The 18,866-nt window shown below is 43.2% G+C and overlaps 2 protein-coding genes across 5 annotated transcripts in view; one reads left to right on the top strand and one right to left on the bottom strand.

Moving 5' to 3' along the window:
* The window catches only part of GLYR1 (glyoxylate reductase 1 homolog), a 47,512-nt gene extending 38,160 nt beyond the window's left edge, over nt 1–9,352 (bottom strand). For both annotated transcript variants that reach the window (XM_066382678.1, XM_066382679.1), the window contains exons 1-3: nt 9,171–9,352; nt 8,129–8,165; nt 7,135–7,214 (exon numbers count right to left, since the gene is read on the bottom strand). In XM_066382678.1, coding sequence (XP_066238775.1) covers nt 7,135–7,214; nt 8,129–8,165; nt 9,171–9,274 — 221 coding nt within the window. In that variant the 5' untranslated portion in view covers nt 9,275–9,352. The remainder of the gene's footprint in view (nt 1–7,134; nt 7,215–8,128; nt 8,166–9,170) is intronic.
* Nucleotides 9,353–11,659: 2,307 nt separating this feature from the next.
* The window catches only part of UBN1 (ubinuclein 1), a 34,481-nt gene continuing 27,274 nt past the window's right edge, over nt 11,660–18,866 (top strand). For all 3 annotated transcript variants that reach the window (XR_010751165.1, XM_066382675.1, XM_066382674.1), the window contains exons 1-2: nt 11,660–11,762; nt 16,345–16,632. Coding sequence is in view for 2 of the 3 variants with exons in the window: in XM_066382675.1 (XP_066238772.1) it covers nt 16,384–16,632 (249 nt within the window). In the remaining variant the exon portion in view is untranslated. The remainder of the gene's footprint in view (nt 11,763–16,344; nt 16,633–18,866) is intronic.

Genomic DNA, 18,866 nt, shown 5'->3' with positions numbered 1-18,866 from the left:
TTAATTTATATGTTTTACCCTATAACATTCACAGGTTTCACAGTATAACCTTCTGAAAAAATGGGTCAGGTTAAGGATATAGAAACTGGGTTATCACACTAACTTAAGGTTCTTTCTGTCAGAGGAAGCTAGAGAATCTTCACTAATCCTAGTAAAAGTGCTAACCCCTTACATAAAAATAGTGCGGGCAACCGACCAATAGACCAATAGACACCTGTGCATGGATTGTTGTGCTAATAGTTGTGACAATGGATCTCTACAAACCCAACAGCCATGGGACCATCAACCTGCAAATGTGACAGCAAACCAGAACTAGCCATGTTATCTATAGGTAAACAAAACTAGACAGAATGGCTCTGGCCAGTTGGCTCAGTGGATAGAGCATTGGCCTGGCATACAGACGTCCCGGGTTCATTCCCTTATCAGGGCACACATGAGAAGCGACCATCTGCTTCTCTTCCAAATGCTCTCCCCCTTATCTCTCTCTTCAACTCCCACAGCCAGTTTTTTGATTGGTTCATATGTTGGCCAAGGCACTAAGGATAGCTCGGTTGGTCTGAGCATTGGCCCCAGGTGGGGGTTGCTGGTGGATCCAGGTCGGGGTGCATGTGGGAATCTATCTCACCTCCTTCACTTAAAAAAACAAAAACAAAAAACCATTAGACAAAATGGACAATAAAAGGGGACTCAGACATTGGTCTCACTGCACTGAGCTTCCACCAGATGGGGTAAGCAGGTACCCTTCTCGTGACCAATTCATTTTAAAGTTTGAAATTTGACACAGTTGAGCCAATAGATCCAATCTATAGGTAGGCAAACCGGAATTAAATTTCAACCCCACATTGCCTGGCAAATACACCACTGAACTGACCTTCTTGCTCCTCCTTGCATATATAGTGTTTCTAAAGGACAGGCCATCAGAGCAATCAGATACAAAGACAGACACGTCCTGAAAAGCAAGTTAAGCTGTCAAACTAACTGGTGGCTTGAATATGACACAAGTATCAGTAATTAAGCTTAAAGAACCACAGCCCTCAAGACAGGTGTCTTCCTTTTCTGAGCTTCAGATCAGAAGCTGAGCTCTGCACAAGTTCTAGTATAAGACCAATGTGGTGGTTTTCATGGAGCCCTTGAGATAGGACAACCCACTCTAAGACTCCTAATACCTACCGCCTTCCCACATTAACCTGATTCACACTAAGTGAAAGGGTAAGGACATCTGTGGAGGAAGCACCAATAAATCCATGCCTATGTGGAGAACAGTCCAGTCAAATTCCATTCAACCTCAAGACTGGCATTTGAAATACTAAAATGAAAATGTCCTCTATGATCTTTTTTTTTTTTACAGAGACAGAGAGAGAGTCAGAGAGAGGGATAGGGACAGACAGACAGGAACAGAGAGAGATGAGAAGCATCAATCATTAGTTTTTCCTTGCGACACTTTAGTTGTTCATTGATTGCTTTCTCATAGGTGCCTTGACCGCGGGCCTTCAGCAGACCGAGTAACCCCTTGCTCGAGCCAGCGACCTTGGGTCTAAGCTGGTGAACTTTGCTCAAACCAGATGAGCCCGCGCTCAAGCTGGCGACCTCGGGGTCTGGAACCTGGGTCCTCCGCATCCCAGTCCAACGCTCTCTTCACTGTGCCACCGCCTGGTCAGGCCCTCTATGATTATCTTTGAAAAGTAAAAATGATTTGCTAAATGAACTGATAGCATAAATGCTAATCTACATAAGAAACCAACCTGTTGTTGAAGTGTCCTGTCAGATCAGAAAAACGGCAAATAAAAAGCCAGCCCTCCAGAGTCCCAGAAGGATTACTTCCTGAAAGCAAACCAAACTGAAATCCCTTTGGCTGTCTGAATAGAATTTTTTCTCTCAAGGCTATAGTATTGCAAAACCCTGTCTCCTTAAAGAGGGTATGCTTTTCAGCAGGGGCTTCAATAATGCACCACTGAGGCTCAGCAGGCAGGCCTGGCATGCAACTGGTGCTCAATAAATAATTACGGGGTAAATGATGCCTTCCAGGCACATTCAGGGTAACTCTAGGTTAAATGTTGTAAGGCTTTAGCGGCTTTTTGTGGTTGTGCTGTTGTTTGTATATTTTTTTAGTGACTGCTGTTGCTTTCCTTGATATAAAGCTGCAATTTGTGATTTCCCTCATGTCATTTTCCTAATGCCTACATGGAGCTGGACCTTTTCCATCCAACTTGCTGTAGGCTGGGAAGTCAGAAAAATCAAGCTTAGCCAAGTTGTGTCTAAAGTACATGCCTTTGCTTTTATGTAAAAGGAAGTTAATTACATATTGTTTGTAGAAGTCAACGCCTGAAAACAAAGTAGCAATCAGTGAGTTCACTACAAAGTACAAAAGGGAAGATCCCTTAAGATATTTGGCTTAGTAGAAAAAAGCAGGATGCAGAGCAGGGTGTGTCCTGTGCTACCACTTGTGTAAAAATATAACTTCTTGATTACATACACACTATCTCCAGAGGGCTGTGGGTAAGAAACACTGCATAACCCTGGGCAGGGAACTGGGGGGCTGAGGGAGAGATGAATGAAATCCTTTCAGGGTATACAGCTTGAGTTCTTTGGGGGATAACTATAAATACGTATTATCTTTTTTAAAAACATCAAATCAACAATAAAGACCTCTGCTGTAGAACAAGGGTTATTCTGACTGCCTGGACAGTTTTCTTCATTACTTCCTTGTCTGTCAAGTTTGCTCAGGTGGGTAGCTACTGCTTGGCTGGTTTAGCTGCACCTGCAGCACGTACAAGAGCAGCTAACTTACCCTGATATTCTGATATGCCCCCTACAAAATCTTTTCATTTGTAAATCTAAACCTTCCAGTTAGCCAACCTCAGATCACACTCTACTCAAATGAGTTTAAAAACCTCACATTTTCAAAAACTTCCATAATTCTGATATGCTGTCCCCTTAAATTAAAATCATACCATGCAACTATCATATTAAAGAAGCCAGTCTATGAATAATCTCAAACACCTCACGTATGTGTCTCAGACTTCGCAGACACAATGACCTGGGTGGAAGAGAGAGAGAACACAGGTAAGCATAGTCCAAAGGTGAGGACAAGAACAGGGTCAAAAGATGTGGGTTCGCTTCACCATCTGGACTTGGTGAGTAGTATTAGTAAACAAGTTCTAAGCTCCCCCACCCCAAAACCCTGAGAAAGGCTAAGTTAAGTATTACAGAGATGTTAGAGGTTCAAGTCTAAGCCATTCAGGAATCAAGACACCCAAAAACCACAACTCGGAAAATAAAATGAAGAAACCACAAAGAAAATAATTTAGAATTTCTCAGTTAATTTCAAGCAATGATTATCATATGGACATCAGCAAAGACTTGCAGATAAGACATAGGTTTTGTTCTCAAAACTTGAAAACATTCCCAAATGCTGCACGAGGCTCTCAAGCTGCGCTGTCTACCCCAACGCAGCCAGCTGCTTCTTTTTATGCAATTGTCTGTAATTCCGGTGCATGAGACCTGCTATGGGAGCCCACTGCCTCGGCCGCCAAAGGAGTTACCTGTATATAGGCTGGGAGCTGACGCTGGTGCCGGGGAGGAGAATCTACTCAGAGCTCTCTAGGACAGCTACCGTCCAGCCCTGGCAGAGGGACGCTGCTGGCTCAGTCCAAGTATCCAGAGCAGGGATCCTTCACTATCCCTTTGGCTCAATTCTCCAACTACTATATTACAGAGTTTCAGATGTGGGGGAAGTGGGCCAATAATTGCCAGGTGAAAAGAAAAAGGGAAGTTCAGATGGTTCCTATCTGTTATGCTATGAGCCACAGATTTTTAAAGAAGTTATCTTAGTATTCAGCCTGCCCCACCTTCTATCTGGCTTGATGTAAAAGTTCCTCAGGCTGACATCTTATTACTTAAAATCCACAGCTCTCCTGCCTCTCAGTTTCTATACCGACCATTGTGCCACAGCATTCTCGGAACTGGTTTGTTTCTGGTGGCTCTGAGCACCTACAAACTAAACGAACCCCCGCCAATCTGTCATCCGCAGTCACTGATTCAACTTTTAAACTGAGCTCAGTTTCTACTCTGAAGGGCAGCCACTTGTCTAAGGGGGTGGGCCTTATGCTCCTGAGATTTAAGCTTTGGTTGCGGTCATCTGGTGGAGTTGTTGGCAAAGTTATCTTTTTCTCTGTATTTTTATGAACTAGAAAACACCCCGCCTCGGAGAGGGTCCAGCCATCTGACTAAGCCTTCACTTCATGGGAGACTGGTCAGGAAAGCTTGGCCCTGTCTTCCTGACAGCGAGATGGAACCATGATTTGTTCCATGTTCTAGCAGAGTAGGAAGAGAAAAAAAGCAGGTTTCTAAGACTGAAATCATCATTTATCTTAAGGAACTACTCTTTTCATTCCTTAATAAAGGTCCTTGCTAATATAAAAAACCCTATCTCTATACATTTTCTCCATAAGTAGTATGTCAGTTTTGAAACTGAACACCTGTGACTGAATCCTATATTCTTTAGGACTACAGGAACAGCCCCACTGGGTCAGACCCTGTCCACCAAGGTCAGGGCCCAATCACCAGAGAAGCCTCAACTCCAGGGTGTGCTGGGAGCCCATGCCCCTCTTCCTGACATTAAGTATTAAAAGTGAGGTAGAACCCAGCTTCTTTTATAGCCATTTATGGCTCTGTCCCTCACAAATTTGTTATCCCTAAAAAGTTCACTTGCATTTCCTATCTAAACCACCTCTTAAAAAAAAATTATTATTGCCTGACTGGTGGTGGTACAGTGGATAGAGGACTTCAGCATAGGATCACAGACATGATCCTGTGGTCACTGGCTTGAGCCCAAAGTTGCTGGCTTGAGCAAGGAGTCATTGATTTGGCTGGAATCCCTGGTTAATGCACATGTGAGAAGCAATCAATGAACAATTAAATGTGACACAAATACGAGTTAATGCTTCTCATCTCTCTCCCTTCCTGTCTGTCTCTAACTTAAAAAAAATTATTAATTTTAGAGAGAGGAAGAGAGGGAGGGAGAGAGGAAAGGAGGGAGAAAGAAACATTGATCTGTTCCTGTTTGTGCCCTAACCAGGGACTGAACCCACAACCTTTGCATATCAGGACAACGCTCTAACCAATTGAGCCACCCGCCTAGGGCTAAACCATCTCTTAAATCAGGGGTCAGGAACCTATGGCTTGTGAGCCAGATGTGGCTCTTTTGATGGCTGCATCTGGCTCACAGACAAATCTTAAAAAAAAAATAATAATAATGTTAAAAATATAAAACATTCTCCTGTATTATAATCCATTCATTTCCTACTGCTCATGATCATGGTTGCGGGTGACTGGAGCCAATCACAGCTGTCCTCCGGGACAACACCAAATTTTTATTGGATAATGCATAACGTACACAGGTAGTTGTATGGCTCTCATGGAATTACATTTTAAAATATGTGGCGTTCATGGATCTCTCAGCCAGAAAGGTTCCCGACTCCTGTCTTAAATGTTTGTTTCATATTGTACTCCTTATATATCCTAAACATAGTCATACAACATTTAGGGTATTCTACCTGGGGTGCCCCTTGTTAAAGGGAGTTTGTGAACAAGGCAGTGTTTACCTCCTTAAGGCCATTTATTTCATCAATTTCAATTGTGCTTTTCAGTTTTTGTTTTTTTACATTAAAGAGTCAGGCCTGCTATAATCTGATTAAGTCCCCATTTTCCATGAGTTCCCATATTTCTTTCATACTTGATTAACTAAACAAAAAGTACAGTCAGGACATCCATACTGCCTCTGTTATTCCCAGCACACATTCCTTACCCTAAGCAGGGAGCCTCTCTCTGCCCACACATCCAGCTCAAAGCCCAGATGTTTATAGTATTCCCACTGGCCTGCGAATACCCTTACTGTTCCTACCTATACAAAGTCTATATTCATCCTCAGAGTTTGACTCAAATTCCATCTCCTTTGACCTGGCTGTTCTTCACTGATCTCTATATATATTCCAGAGCCATTTAATAATTACCAAGATCACTCATTCTTCACTTAATCCCATCTTAAATGTTTATGTCACCTGAGTCTCTAGGAGACGGGCCCCACAACATTCACTTTCCTGGCATGTTTCCTTCGGTGTCAAGCAATGCAGAGTGTGGTTGTAAAATCAGCACTGTTTTATGCATTAGGACAATCTTTCTTGTGAAATCTATGGCATACTAAACACTCCCTCTTCTAGAGTGTCTCTGACTTTCACAGCTCCAGGATAGTGACTCCTTTGAAATATTGCCATCAAAAGACTGCTAACTTGGTTTGTAACAGGGAACTGGGACTGGATATATCAGTATATCTGTACGATGCCAGGAAAACTCTAAACCAGGATGAGTAAGCACTCTGACACATAAACTCCTGAGGGGATGAAGAATAGTGTTTTTATAAGAGATTTCCTTATATCACTTTTTAGGAATATGTATTCTGATTATTGGTATCAGATTATCAGAAAAGTCACATTTCCCTAAACCATAATCACATTTTCCTGTAACAGGAATACAACTACTTAAATCAAACCATCTAGCTAGACCTAGGTAATCAACTTGATGTAAGTGATGAGAAAACTAAACAAATCACTCAAAGAAATACACATTCTTCCCCTGACTGTGATTTCTTATATGGCCTATCAAGGAATCGCAAATTAATGGCTCTGAGTTCAACTCTAGGACAGGTCTGGTTAAAAAGCTTTACTGTTACAATGTTAGAGTGAATTATTTAGTCTTATAAAAGAAAGCAGATTAAACAATTACTTTTACTTTCACTGTAGACCTCATGCACAAGCCACAATGATAAAGTTTTTTAAAACGAGAACCAAATTTGGGTTTCAGAAAAGGAACCACCTATGGAATTGGGTAAAGAGACATGAGAAACTATCTCAATGTGATTATCAGATTCAGAAGGTGGTGAGTCCTACCTCTCACCTGACTGACATTGGTATTACCCAGGACAATTTCTACAAGATAGGACTGGCACCTTTTATTTAGGTATGAGGATATGCCATCCATAAGACTGAACTAGGGTCTCTGGAATATTCTCAAAGCAGCTCAGACCCAGGGCAACGTCTAAACAAAGGGAAAGTGAAACTTTTGGTAAACACTACTCACTGATCCTCTGTTCCAAAAAACTTCACAAAGAAGCATTTCTTTCCACGCGGTTTCTTCAAATCCTTAGGTGGATTAACAATCTAGTGGATAAAAGGAGGAAAAAAGTTTTTTCTCACAGAATCGAAGTTTGTAAGAAAAAAATGAAATAAAACAAAAGAAATGTCTTAAAATAAAAACCCAAGGCCTAGTATATGTCTAGCGTGGCACTTTTCTACAGAAGTTCTCTATAGCTAACATGTAGCAAAGTGTTCGGTAGATACAATTTCCCTTTTACTGAAATGACCCTATTTTAAAAGCAATTAAAACCAAGACCAGATCATTCCTCCCCAAAGCAACCCTGTCATCACTGAAGAAATGTAAAGGACACTTTTAAAAGCACTTCAATGCAGGAAGAGTTGAGACAGGTAACAGCGACAAAGACAACTGAGGCACTTGAAAATTCCATACTGCAAACACACAGTCTAAAGATATATTTCTGGGGCTTCTGGCAAGAATGTAAAAACCGAACATTTGGAAAGCTATGATGGATTGCCTCATGCAAAATCTGAAATGCCAACTTCTGCAAAGAAGCACTGGAGCAGCACATATGGTAATATGGAAAGAAGATTTAAACTGAGTTGGGACAAAAATACTTTGACTTTTCACTAACCTACATTTAGATTTCTCTCTTTCTGGAGAATTTATTTTCTTCTCCTTTTGTTAGATTTCAGTATAAAGCTAAATCCAAACTAGACTTGATTTCCAGGATTAAAAACCTCCACCAGAACCATTTCTAATTCAAGAAATAAGCAATTACTGCAGATTAAATGACCTGGTTTATAGTCTAAGGCTTTTTCTGAACGAACTGATACTAGAGAAAAACAATTGTGAGCATTATTTAAATAGAAAACAGTTTAACTCAACGCCAGAAATGGAGAGGAACTCATCTTACATTCTTCACCTCTTCAAACTCAACTTCAGATGTCTTTCTTTAGTTTACAGCATAAACACTCACCTTTCCTGGCCACGGAGGGTACCGGCCGAGTTTCCCCCTAGAGAAAACACAGAGAGTCAGCATTGCCAGTCCATCCCTTTCAGCCCTCTCAATATGCAATTTAATTTCCTCAATCGCCACCTGCACCTTCCAATGGCAGAACAAAAGCTGGCAAACAGTTCTTCATCTGGCTCCTATGGATGGACCCAACAAGCCAGTACCCCTCAGAAGTGGAATGCAAAATTGTATGTGCGTAAGATACATGCATTCTTCTGGTAACAAGGGATACAACAAAACCACCAAGAGTCGCTTGTTTAGAGCCTCCCCGCGATGGGGGTGGGAGGGCAGTTTGTTCTGTAAACACAGACTTCCCCTTACAGTCTGTTTTAATTCACCGCGAGACCAGCCAGCTTTGCCAAATATTAATGGAAGCCTTCCTCTGTCTGGGTCGAGAAACAAGCTACGCAGCTCGAGGGGAGGCGGCGACTGTCAGTCTCGGTTCGGGCGGTTGTCTAGGACACAAAAACAGACCACGAGAGGCACCAAGAAGGCACCGGTCACTGCCTAAAGGAGCGGTGTCTCCTCCATTTCTTCACAAGGCAGCGCCATCAGTCCGGTTTCGACATCCCCGGCCGAGTCGCCCGCACAGGTCGGTTCCATCGCAACGCGGATTTTAACGGGCTTCTCCGGGCGAGACAGCCCCGCGGGCGCCCCGGCTCTCCCGCTTACCCGGCAACCCCAGCAAGACCCGGAGGAACCGGCGTCCGCGGCCGACGCCGGGGATGCCCTCCACAGTAGCCGCCGGCGTCCGGGCTGGAGCGTAGCTCTCTCCCCGGCGGCCTCGCGGTTCAGAGAGGGGCCCATCACGGCCACCCTCGAACTCAGTCCCCCGGGGCCAGGGCTGCCCCTTCCGCCCGGCGTCGTTCCCAGCGCCCGCACCTCATCTCGCCCTTTCCGCGGCCGGGAGCGCACAGTAAGGCAGCTCCGGGGCTGGCCATGAACTCCCCGCCCAGGGCAGCAGCTCCCCGGCGCACCTCGCTTGGCCCCAGCCGCCAGGACTCACCACACCAGATCGCCGAGCCGCAGACTCACAGCCGCCATCTTACCACCCAACCACCACCGACGCACGGGCCGCCGGGAACTTGAGCTTGCTCTGGCACCGCCCATTGGAGTGCGCCCGGCCACGTGACGGGGACGGCTGTCATCGGCCTAACCGCTGCTCTGACGTCACCGCGCCCTCCGGGGCTTATTGGCCCGGCGAGAGGCACGTGACTAGGGCGCCGCGGTCTCAGCGCGCCGGAGCCCCGAACTCCCGGCTCCTTCCCCCTCCCTCGGGCTCGTGACAACGAAGCATCCGCGGTCTGAGGCGGTGGCGAAGGCGGCGGCGGCGGCGGCGGCGACGACGACGACGACGACTGAGGCGCGGATCGAGTGCGCGAGGGAGCCGGCCTTGCGGCCCGCCCCGCCGCGGGACCCTGGCCTCTGTCTCCCTCTACCTCGGCGTTTCCGTGACGGCCGTTAGTCCCGGGCGGGCCCCGGGGCCGGCCGCGTCGCCGCGCCGGCAGCTGCCCTGACGGATCTCGGCGCGGCCTGGAAGCCAGCCTCCGCCCGCGCCCGGGGCCCCGCGCCCGGGGGGCGCCCTGGGGCTTCGGAGCGCGCTCTCTAAGGGCCGCTCTCGGGGAGCGGCTCCGACCCCGAGCCCTCGATCGCGCCGCAAGTTCTCCCAGGGCGCCGGGGCAGCCCGCCCTGAGGTCCGGAGCTGTTCCACCGCCTTGGAGCCGGCATCTCTCCGCTCCCTCCTGGGCCGGCAGGCGGCACGGCCGGCGAGGCCGCCCCAGGCGCTCGGGGACCCGGCCATGGGCCGCGGCGCAGGCCGGCCGCCCGCCAGGAGGCATGGCTCGGGGGCCGGCCGCTAGCAGCCCTGCAACCCGGGCTCCCGGGCCGGCAAGAGGACGGTCGCGCGCGGACGAACGCGGCCCGTGGGGCCGTAGCCTGCGTCGCTCCGGGGACAAAGGTGCGTGTCTTTGTCGCGACCGGGCTCTCACGTAAGCCGAGTTGTAGTTTGACACTTTTCGAGAAGTTCGGAGCCGGTTGTTGTGACGACAGGAAAGCAGAGGCCAGGAGCAGCTGCAGTACGTGAGCACTTGAGCCGTTGAATGGGGAACTAGGAACAAACAGTTCAGCACAGCGACAGCCCCGAAGTCAGATTCCAGGTAGAAAATAAAAATTTTCAAAAGGGCCTATTTCCAGTTGCAGACTCTAAAGTCTAAGTCAAGTGTGAACTTAGAACCGGACTTTTCTTGGGTCGCCGCCTACTTGAAAAGGTGGCGGGTTCACACACATCTGTAGGCGAGTTTTTGTGGGTTTTTGTTTGTTTGTTTTTTTATACACGGAGGCTTTGGTGTAAGCGGGGTGCGTGTGTGTTTAGTGAACTACCTTGTACACAATCTGCTTTTTCATTAGAGTTCAGTTTCCCTAAAGTCCTGTCAGTTACACGAACTGTTATTTACCGCTCGCTTTGTTTTAAAGACAAAAAGGTATTTTAAAGCATAGTTATGATTCCAGGAAGTAATTTCATAAAATTAAACACAAGTTTCTAATTTTAAAACTCTAATTTTCGATGGAATACCCTGTCTCTCTCTCTCTCTCTCTCTCTCTCTCTTTTTTTACAGAGACAGAGAATCAGAGAGAGGGATAGATAGGGACAGACAGGAATAGGGAGAGATGAGAAGCATCAATCATTAGTTTTTCGTTGTGGCGCCTTAGTTGTTCATTGATTGCTTTCTCATATGTGCCTTGACCGGGGTCTTCAGCAGACCGAGTAACCCCTTGCTCAAGCCAGCGACCCTGGGTATTGGGTGAGCTTTAGCTGAAGCGAGATGAGCCCATGCTCAAACTGGCGATCTCGGGGTTTCAAACCTGGGTCCTCCACATCCCAGTCCAATGCTCTGTCCACTGCGCCACCACCTGGTCAGGCTAATTTTCAAGGAATTGAAGGATATTTTAATGACTTGATAAAAAATATGACTTAATTAACATCACACTAGGCCTAGAGGCATTCCCTTTAGAGTCAGGAACATGGCAAAGACTGTATTGTCTAATATTATCTTGCAAGTTCTAGCCAATGCAATTAGACATGAAACAAAAATAAAACAGAATTTTCCAGAAAGAAGACAAAATTCTCATTTCTGTGGATGACAGGATAGCTTATTTTGAAACAAAGGGGATACTCATTAAAACAAGAGTTCAGACTAATTACAAAATTAGCATGCAAAATTCAGGGGGGTTTTTTGTTTTGTTTTTTTAATGTTTCAGCAATAACCAGTTTGAAAATGTAATTAGTAAAAGGCTGGGTAGTAAAAATACATCATTCCTGGAAATAACCCGAGATAACAAAAGGAGGCTAGCATTTCATCAGTTGATGGTTTTTAAGAGGGCCTTTTTTTTTTTTTTGTAGGATACTGTACTTTTACTTAGAATAAAGTTTAACTCATTAAAGGTGAGTACAGGCACACCTTATTTTATTGCGCTTCACTTTATTGCCCTTCACAGATGTTGCGTCTTTTACAAATTGAAGGCAAGACCCTCCACCAGCAAAAAGATTACCACTCGTTTTACTGTGGTAGTCTGCAACTGAACCCACAATATCTCCAAGGTATGCCTATATTTAAATACTTAGTTTTTCTTAAGACTATACGTTTTTGCTGATCTTGTTTTATTTACAAATTAAGAATGTTTATATAAAACCCAAAATGCTTCCTTTACAAAGCTTCAATTAAGGCACCAGTTTAACAGATTGAATTCCCCTAAACAATGGGCTCTTTTTACAAAGGTAAATGTCTTTAAATGTTTTATACTGCATTTAAAGTTTTATATACTTGTTCTTTCAAATACTTCAAAACTTCTAAAACAGTGAACTTATAAACCTAATAGTAAAATCTTTCCAAGGACTTAATTAAGTCTTGTGAGTCAAATAAATGTAAGTCAGGTTCTTTTAAATATACACCTCCAAACTTATCTTTTCTTAAGGATTTGAAAAGTCTGGGCCCTGGCTATTTGGCTCAGTGGTAGAGCATCAGCCTGGCGTGTAGGATTCCCGGGTTCGATTCCTGGCCAGGGCACACAGGAGAAACGCCCATCTGCTTCTCCACCCCTCCCCCTCTCCTTCCTCTCTGTCTCTCTCTTCTCCCGCAGCCAAGGCTCCATTGGAGCAAAGTTGGCCCAGGCGCTGAGGATGGCTCCATGGCCTCTGCCTCAGGCTCTGGTTGCAACAGAGCAACATCCCAGATGGGCAGAGCATCGCCCCCTGGTGGGCGTGCCAGGTGGATCCCAGTCAGGCGCATGCTGGAGTCTGTCTGATTGCCTCCCTGTTTCCAACTTTAGAAAAATACAAAAAAAAAAAAAAAAAAGTCTGATGTCAGTTACTAGTGTCAAATTCTCTTAAATGTATCTAATGACTTAGTACACACAATAGCAGTTTTGATTATAAGGAACATCTAAGTGTCAATATGTTATAGGTTTGATTTAATTTATTCTCATATCTATAAATTGTTAGGCCTTCAAAGTCACTTAAACCATTAAGAGAAACAGTGTTACGATCTAAGTGGACTGAAGTTACAATGTCTAAAATTTGGGTCAGGATAAGGTTACATTTTAAAATTTTGGTTGCTTCTAGGATGACCTTGCATCCCAAGAGAAACAGTGTTATCATCTAAGACTGAAGTTACAATGTCTAAAATTGTAATTCTGCCCAATGCACAGGGGTTGTGGGTTCTAGAAGCAGAATGAATGCAGGACTGGATGGAGCAACTGAGTAGAACAGCGAATTAATGCTTCTCTCTCCTTTTCTTCCAGCTCTCCGTCTCTCCCTCCCTCCTTTTCTTTCTTTCTTTTTCAGATCAATGGAAAAATTAAAATTAGGGTCAGGATTAGGTTACATTTTTAAATTACTGACGTAGGTGGGGCGGAGACCAGGCTGCCTCTTCTAGGATGATCTTCCCTGCATCCCATTGGTTAATTTTCAATTCCCTTCTTTTTTAAAAAAAAATTTCTTATTTATTCATTTTAGAGAGGAGGGGGGGGGGGAGAGAGAAGGAGGAGGAGCAGGAAGCATCAACTCTCATATGTGCCTTGACCAGGCAAGCCAGGGTTTTGGACCAGCAACCTCAGTGTTTCCAGGTTGACGCTTTATCCACTGCGCCACCACAGGTCAGGCTTCAATTCCCTTCTTAAAGTGAGACTTGCCTGCTCTTATCAGTGGGGGACTTTTAAGCCTTCAGCTGAAATTTATTTCCAACATCTTAGTGCATGATGGTCTTTTGTGCCACCAGTCTTTTTTACTGCTCATCACTTTGTTGCCTAATTGAGGTTATATTTTAACTCTTTATTTTCAGATATTTTACTTTCTTGTCTGGTTTTATAGATCACAGTTTTATGGTCATAATAGGAAAAATGAATACTGCATATGCTATATAAATATCCAGACACATATATGAGTATATATAATATATGTAAATTCCTGAATTAATTCATATTTATGATCCATTTACATCAAAATGCACTGAGCTTTTTGGGGGAATTTGTCAAAATGATTCTAAAAGTTATCTGAAATAATAAACAGTCTGGAATAGCCAAATATTACTTTTAAAAGAATAATAAAGATGAATTTTAAATTCACAATGTAAAAGTATGCCATAATACCTCTTGAAACAGTGTTGTACTGTTTAAGGAATCTCCAGATGCTAGATCAAAATAACAGGATGGATTTCAGAAGTAGATCTTAAGGTATCTAAGACACATTGTATGTGGTATATGCCAGATCATCTGGCAAAAGAAGGAATATTTAGTGACTGATCCTGGGAAGAAACCAAGGTATATCATAGTTACCTTATATCATAGTAAATTTAACTTGGGTTAAAGTTTTCAAAGTGAAAATTTTATCTGTGAAAGACTGGATAGGTCAAGTCTTATATATATAAAAATTCCTGGTTGGAGAAGAACTTCTAGGCACAAAAGTTCATTCTAGGCACAAAAGAAATGGGAAAAGCCATAAGGGGAAAGAGCCTAGTTTCAATTGCATAAAAAGTTTTAAAAAAAATTTAATTTATTAATTTTTAGAGAGGAGAGAGAGAGGGAGAGAGAGACAGAGAGGAAGAGAGAGGAGAGAGAGAGAGAGAGAGAGAGAAAGAGAAGGGAGGAGCTGGAAGCATCAACTCCCATATGTGCCTTGACCAGGCAAGCCCAGGGTTTCAAACCGGCGACCTCAGCATTTCCAGGTCAACGCTTTATCCACTGCGCCACCAGAGGTCAGGCTAAAAAGTTTAAATTTATTTTATCATACCTCACTCTAAGCAAAATTAAACAGTTAATAATAATGAAGGAAAAGTACAAGAGATAACAGACATTATATGTATTTATAATACATATTATATATTTACAATATATCAAAATCCCTTACAAATAAAGAAAACTTTAATTTTTTTCAATCATTCCCTTAATGCTGGGTGTTCAGATTTAGGTTGCTTGTATTATTTTTCCTATACAAACAAGGCTGCAGTGATTATCATATAGACATGGTAAGAAGATCTCAAATATGTTTTAAAAAGCAGGACGTGAATTATACATGAAACAAAATATATATGTATGTGATATATTTGCATATTTATATTCTATAAAACCTTGGAATTCTGGAATTCACAGTATACTCTCACCATTTCCAAGGAACTTTGAAGGTCTTTGGCATGTGATAATTTGGCACTTTGCTGAGGCCTAAGTTTGGGTGGTGAGAGACTGTTGTCATAGGAAATGAGCCTAGCCACATCACTCTTGAGACACTGCTTTTCTTTTGTTTGTTTTTTTACTGATTCTGTGGTAGGCATTGCTCTGAGCAGATGAAAACTTTTGTCATAGTGAAGAATGGCTTTTTTTTTTAAAAAAAGATTTTATTCATTTTAGAGAGAAAAGAGAGAGAGAAGAGGGGAGGAGCAGGAAGCATCAACTCCCATATGTGCCTTGACCAGGCAAGCCTAGCATTTCGAACCTTTGAGGTCGATGTGTTTATCCACTGTGCCACCACAGGTCAGGCAAGAATGGCTTTAAATGAAAGTAAATGCTGGTGATGAAAATAAGGTGGTTTTACAAAAGAGATTATTCTTAGCCAGAAAAAAAGTATTGGATAAAGTAAAAGAACAGTATTCACTAGGGTTCTGTGCAATTTTGATGATTATTTTTGAGACTATACAAAATATTTTTTTAATTTATTGATTTTAGAGAGGAAGGGAGACAGACAGAGACAGAAACATTGATCTATTCCTGCATGTGCCCTGACCAGGGATCATACTTGCAACCTTGGTGTATTGGGATGATGCTCTAACTAACTGAGCTATCTGGCCAGGGCATAATTTTTGAAGATTCTTTCTGATTCTTTCAGACTGGGTTCTCTAATGTCAAGGATCTAGTGAATATACATACAAAAAGAATTAGAAGAAAGTATGCTAAACAGTAATTATCTCTGGATGATAGGATTTGGGTAATTTTTATATATTTATGAAAAATTTTATATTTAAGCCTGACCTGTGGTATCACAGTGATAAAACATAGATCTGGAATGCTGAGGTCGCCGGTTCAAAATCCCTGGGCTTGCCTGGTCAAGGCACATATGGGATCTTAAAAAAAAAGTTTTATAGGCCCTGGCCGGTTGACTCAGCAGTAGAGCGTCGGCCTGGCGTGTAGGGGACCCGGGTTCAATTCCCGGCCAGGGCACATAGGAGAAGCGCCCATTTGCTTCTCCACCCCCCCCCCCCCTTCCTCTATGTCTCTCTCTTCCCCTCCCGCAGCCAAGGCTCCATTGGAGCAAAGATGGCCCGGGCGCTGGGGATGGCTCCTTGGCCTCTGCCCCAGGCACTAGAGTGGCTCTGGTTGCGGCAGAGCGAGGCCCCGGAGGGGCAGAGCGTTGCCCCTGGTGGGCGTGCCAGGTGGATCCTGGTCGGGCGCATGCGGGAGTCTGTCTGACTGTCTCTCCCCGTTTCCAGCTTCAGAAAAATACAAAAAAAAAAAAAAAAGTTTTATATTTAAGATGAATAGTATTTAAACAGAAAAAAAGCAATAAATGGTAATTAAGATAAATTGAACAGTGGATTCTTCTTGACAATGAAATTCTTTTAAACTTAAAAATCTGTATAGCTGAACAGGAAAAACCTTGGTTTAATTAACTTGGCCCTTCTTTTTAATGTTAACAGAAGCCATGCAGTGACATCCACTAAGACTTGTTGGTAGCCATGTCGGAGCCCCACAGGGTCCAGTTCACCTCTCTCCCAGGTTCTCTGAATCCTGTGTTTTTGAAGAAATCCCGGAAAGAGGAGGTTGGAGGATCAGAGCAACATCAAGACTCTGAGCCAGCTGCAGCAGCTGTTCGGATTACGCTCACCCTCTTTGAGCCAGATCACAAGCGCTGCCCAGAATTCTTCTACCCAGAGCTTGTGAAGAACATACGAGGGAAAGTGAAGGGCCTTCAACCTGGAGATAAGGTATCCCCTGCCCCGCCCAGTGGCCCCAGACTCACTGTAGATCTAGTGCTCAGGGCAAGGTGTGTAAATGGGACTTGCAGAAGGTGAAAGCAAGATTAGGGAGGCTTTGGCTGTCTCGAGATCACAGCACCCCTCCCAAAGCAAACACTGAGTTTGCTGGTTTTGCCCTGGGCATGAAGGGATAGAATCCTTTTTAGAACCATTCTCCTGATTTATGCTAGAGAAATGCATATCCAAAGCTAATTTGAATTATGGCTGTGGTAATTAATATAAATAAGTGAAACGCATTTTTCCCACCAAGATTGTAAATATTACATGTATAAGGTCTACCAGAAAGTTCTGTTCGTTTCTCTCACAAGTTTCGACACGTAATCACGTTTATTTGGCGCATGTGTGCCTCTCTGTTTTTATTACTTAATGTATACATACTGACGTAGCAAATTAACTAAAACAAAGTTGATTCACGTTAGTCTTATGTGTGAAGCGATAGTGTACCCATGGCTACTGATAAAGTTCATTTACGCCACTGTAATTTTTACAAATTTCAACAAGGAAGAAATGCTACAGAAGCATGTCTGTCGCATCTACCATATTCCCCGGACTTAGCACCCTCCAACTAGCACTTGTTTTTGTCCTTACAAAATTTTTTGAAGGGCAAAAAATTCAAAAATGATGAAGATATCAAACAAGCACTGGTTCAATTTTTTGCATCAAAAGATAAAACATTTTTCAAAAATGGGGTATACAAATTGCCCTCATGCTGGCAAGAAATCATTAATAATAATGGCAATTACATTATTTAATAAAGTTTATTGACGGTAAGAAAAATTTGTATTTTGTTTTATTCCAAAAATGGACAGAACTTTCCGATAGACCTTATATGTAAATGTGACCAGTCCCTGGCTGTTCCAGTGGTGGATTTCATGCTGGCCATTTTTCTTTCTCAAGGGATTCTCACTGCCTCATGTAAGGACAGACAAGAAAAAATACACACTGCTCATCTCTTCTCAATACAAAAATATATTGGGTAGTTACTTCACTGGAGGGATAGAAACCTATTTTACCCGGGATATTTCTTGTTTTACTTATTTGAGGGGGGTACAGAATTGGATTGTAGCCTCCAGGGTTTTTGAGAATCAGTTAGATTTCTCAGATGTTTTTTTAAATAATCTATGTTTCCCTGACAGATTTGTATTTTACTTTTTAGTATGGAACTTCTCAAACATGCATAGAATAGAGAGGATAGTACCTATCACCCAGTTTCAACTATTACTGATGCTTTGGCAAATCATTAACATTATAAAAACTTTTATAAACTTGTAAATTGAATTATGCACTTAAGAAAACAGAACATACAATAAATGCACAGCTTAATGGAATTCTACAATGTTAACACATCCATGTAACCTGCATCTAGATCACAAAATATAACATTTTCCAGGACACTTAGAAATTCTCCTCCTGCCTTCTCAAAATACTACCCTGCCCTCAAGGGTAACGACTGCCCTGATTTCCAACAGCTTAGATTAATTCTGCCTGTTTTTTGCATTTTATATGGATGAAATCATGCAGTATGAACAGGAGCTAGGTGAAAAGCATTTATAAGCACTTACTGTATACCCATGCACAATGCGAGGCTCTGAGGGTAGGTTTGTTGGGTCCCACACTGCAGCATTTGTTCTGTAGAGTGGCTCTTAGTCAAATGGAGACGAGGCTGTGTTGCCTGGCTCACAGGACGTCTGAGATCATGTTGGTGCAGTTTCCGGCAGTGCTTCAGTGGCCAGTGCTCCTTTAGTCTAGTTCATGGTTGTGCTGTTTGGGGTGAGTGCCTTTGGTTAGAAGGATTATCCAGTTTTCTTTGCTCAGGTGAAAATGTGTTTTTTGATTAAGATTTGATTGGCTGAACAGAAGCCATTGAGTCTGTGCCAAGGGTCAACCTGTTGTATGAGGTCCAGTGGGCAGAGGAGAAAAAGTAATTTCAAATTAATTCACAATCCCTTTTTCAAAGTAAGAATAGTATCCTCTTCCTTGAGAGGAAGAGTAAGTAGCAGGGATTAAATAAGGTATTGATTTATGGGCTCAAACCAAACTAATAGGTGAACTGAAATTAGAACTCCTATGCTCCAGTTTCATCTTTTTGGGGGGATTCTAGATGCTCTTCTCCATTGCAGAAAAATGCATGGAACATACACGGAGAATATTGTATTCAGTTTCAGGGGATTCACTCCTTGCCT

This window comes from Saccopteryx leptura, chromosome 4 (assembly GCF_036850995.1).
Source record: "Saccopteryx leptura isolate mSacLep1 chromosome 4, mSacLep1_pri_phased_curated, whole genome shotgun sequence".
In the NCBI taxonomy this organism is placed as follows: domain Eukaryota; kingdom Metazoa; phylum Chordata; class Mammalia; order Chiroptera; family Emballonuridae; genus Saccopteryx; species Saccopteryx leptura.
Note: the sequence above shows the minus strand (reverse complement) of the source record. Positions and strands in the feature narration are given on the sequence as shown.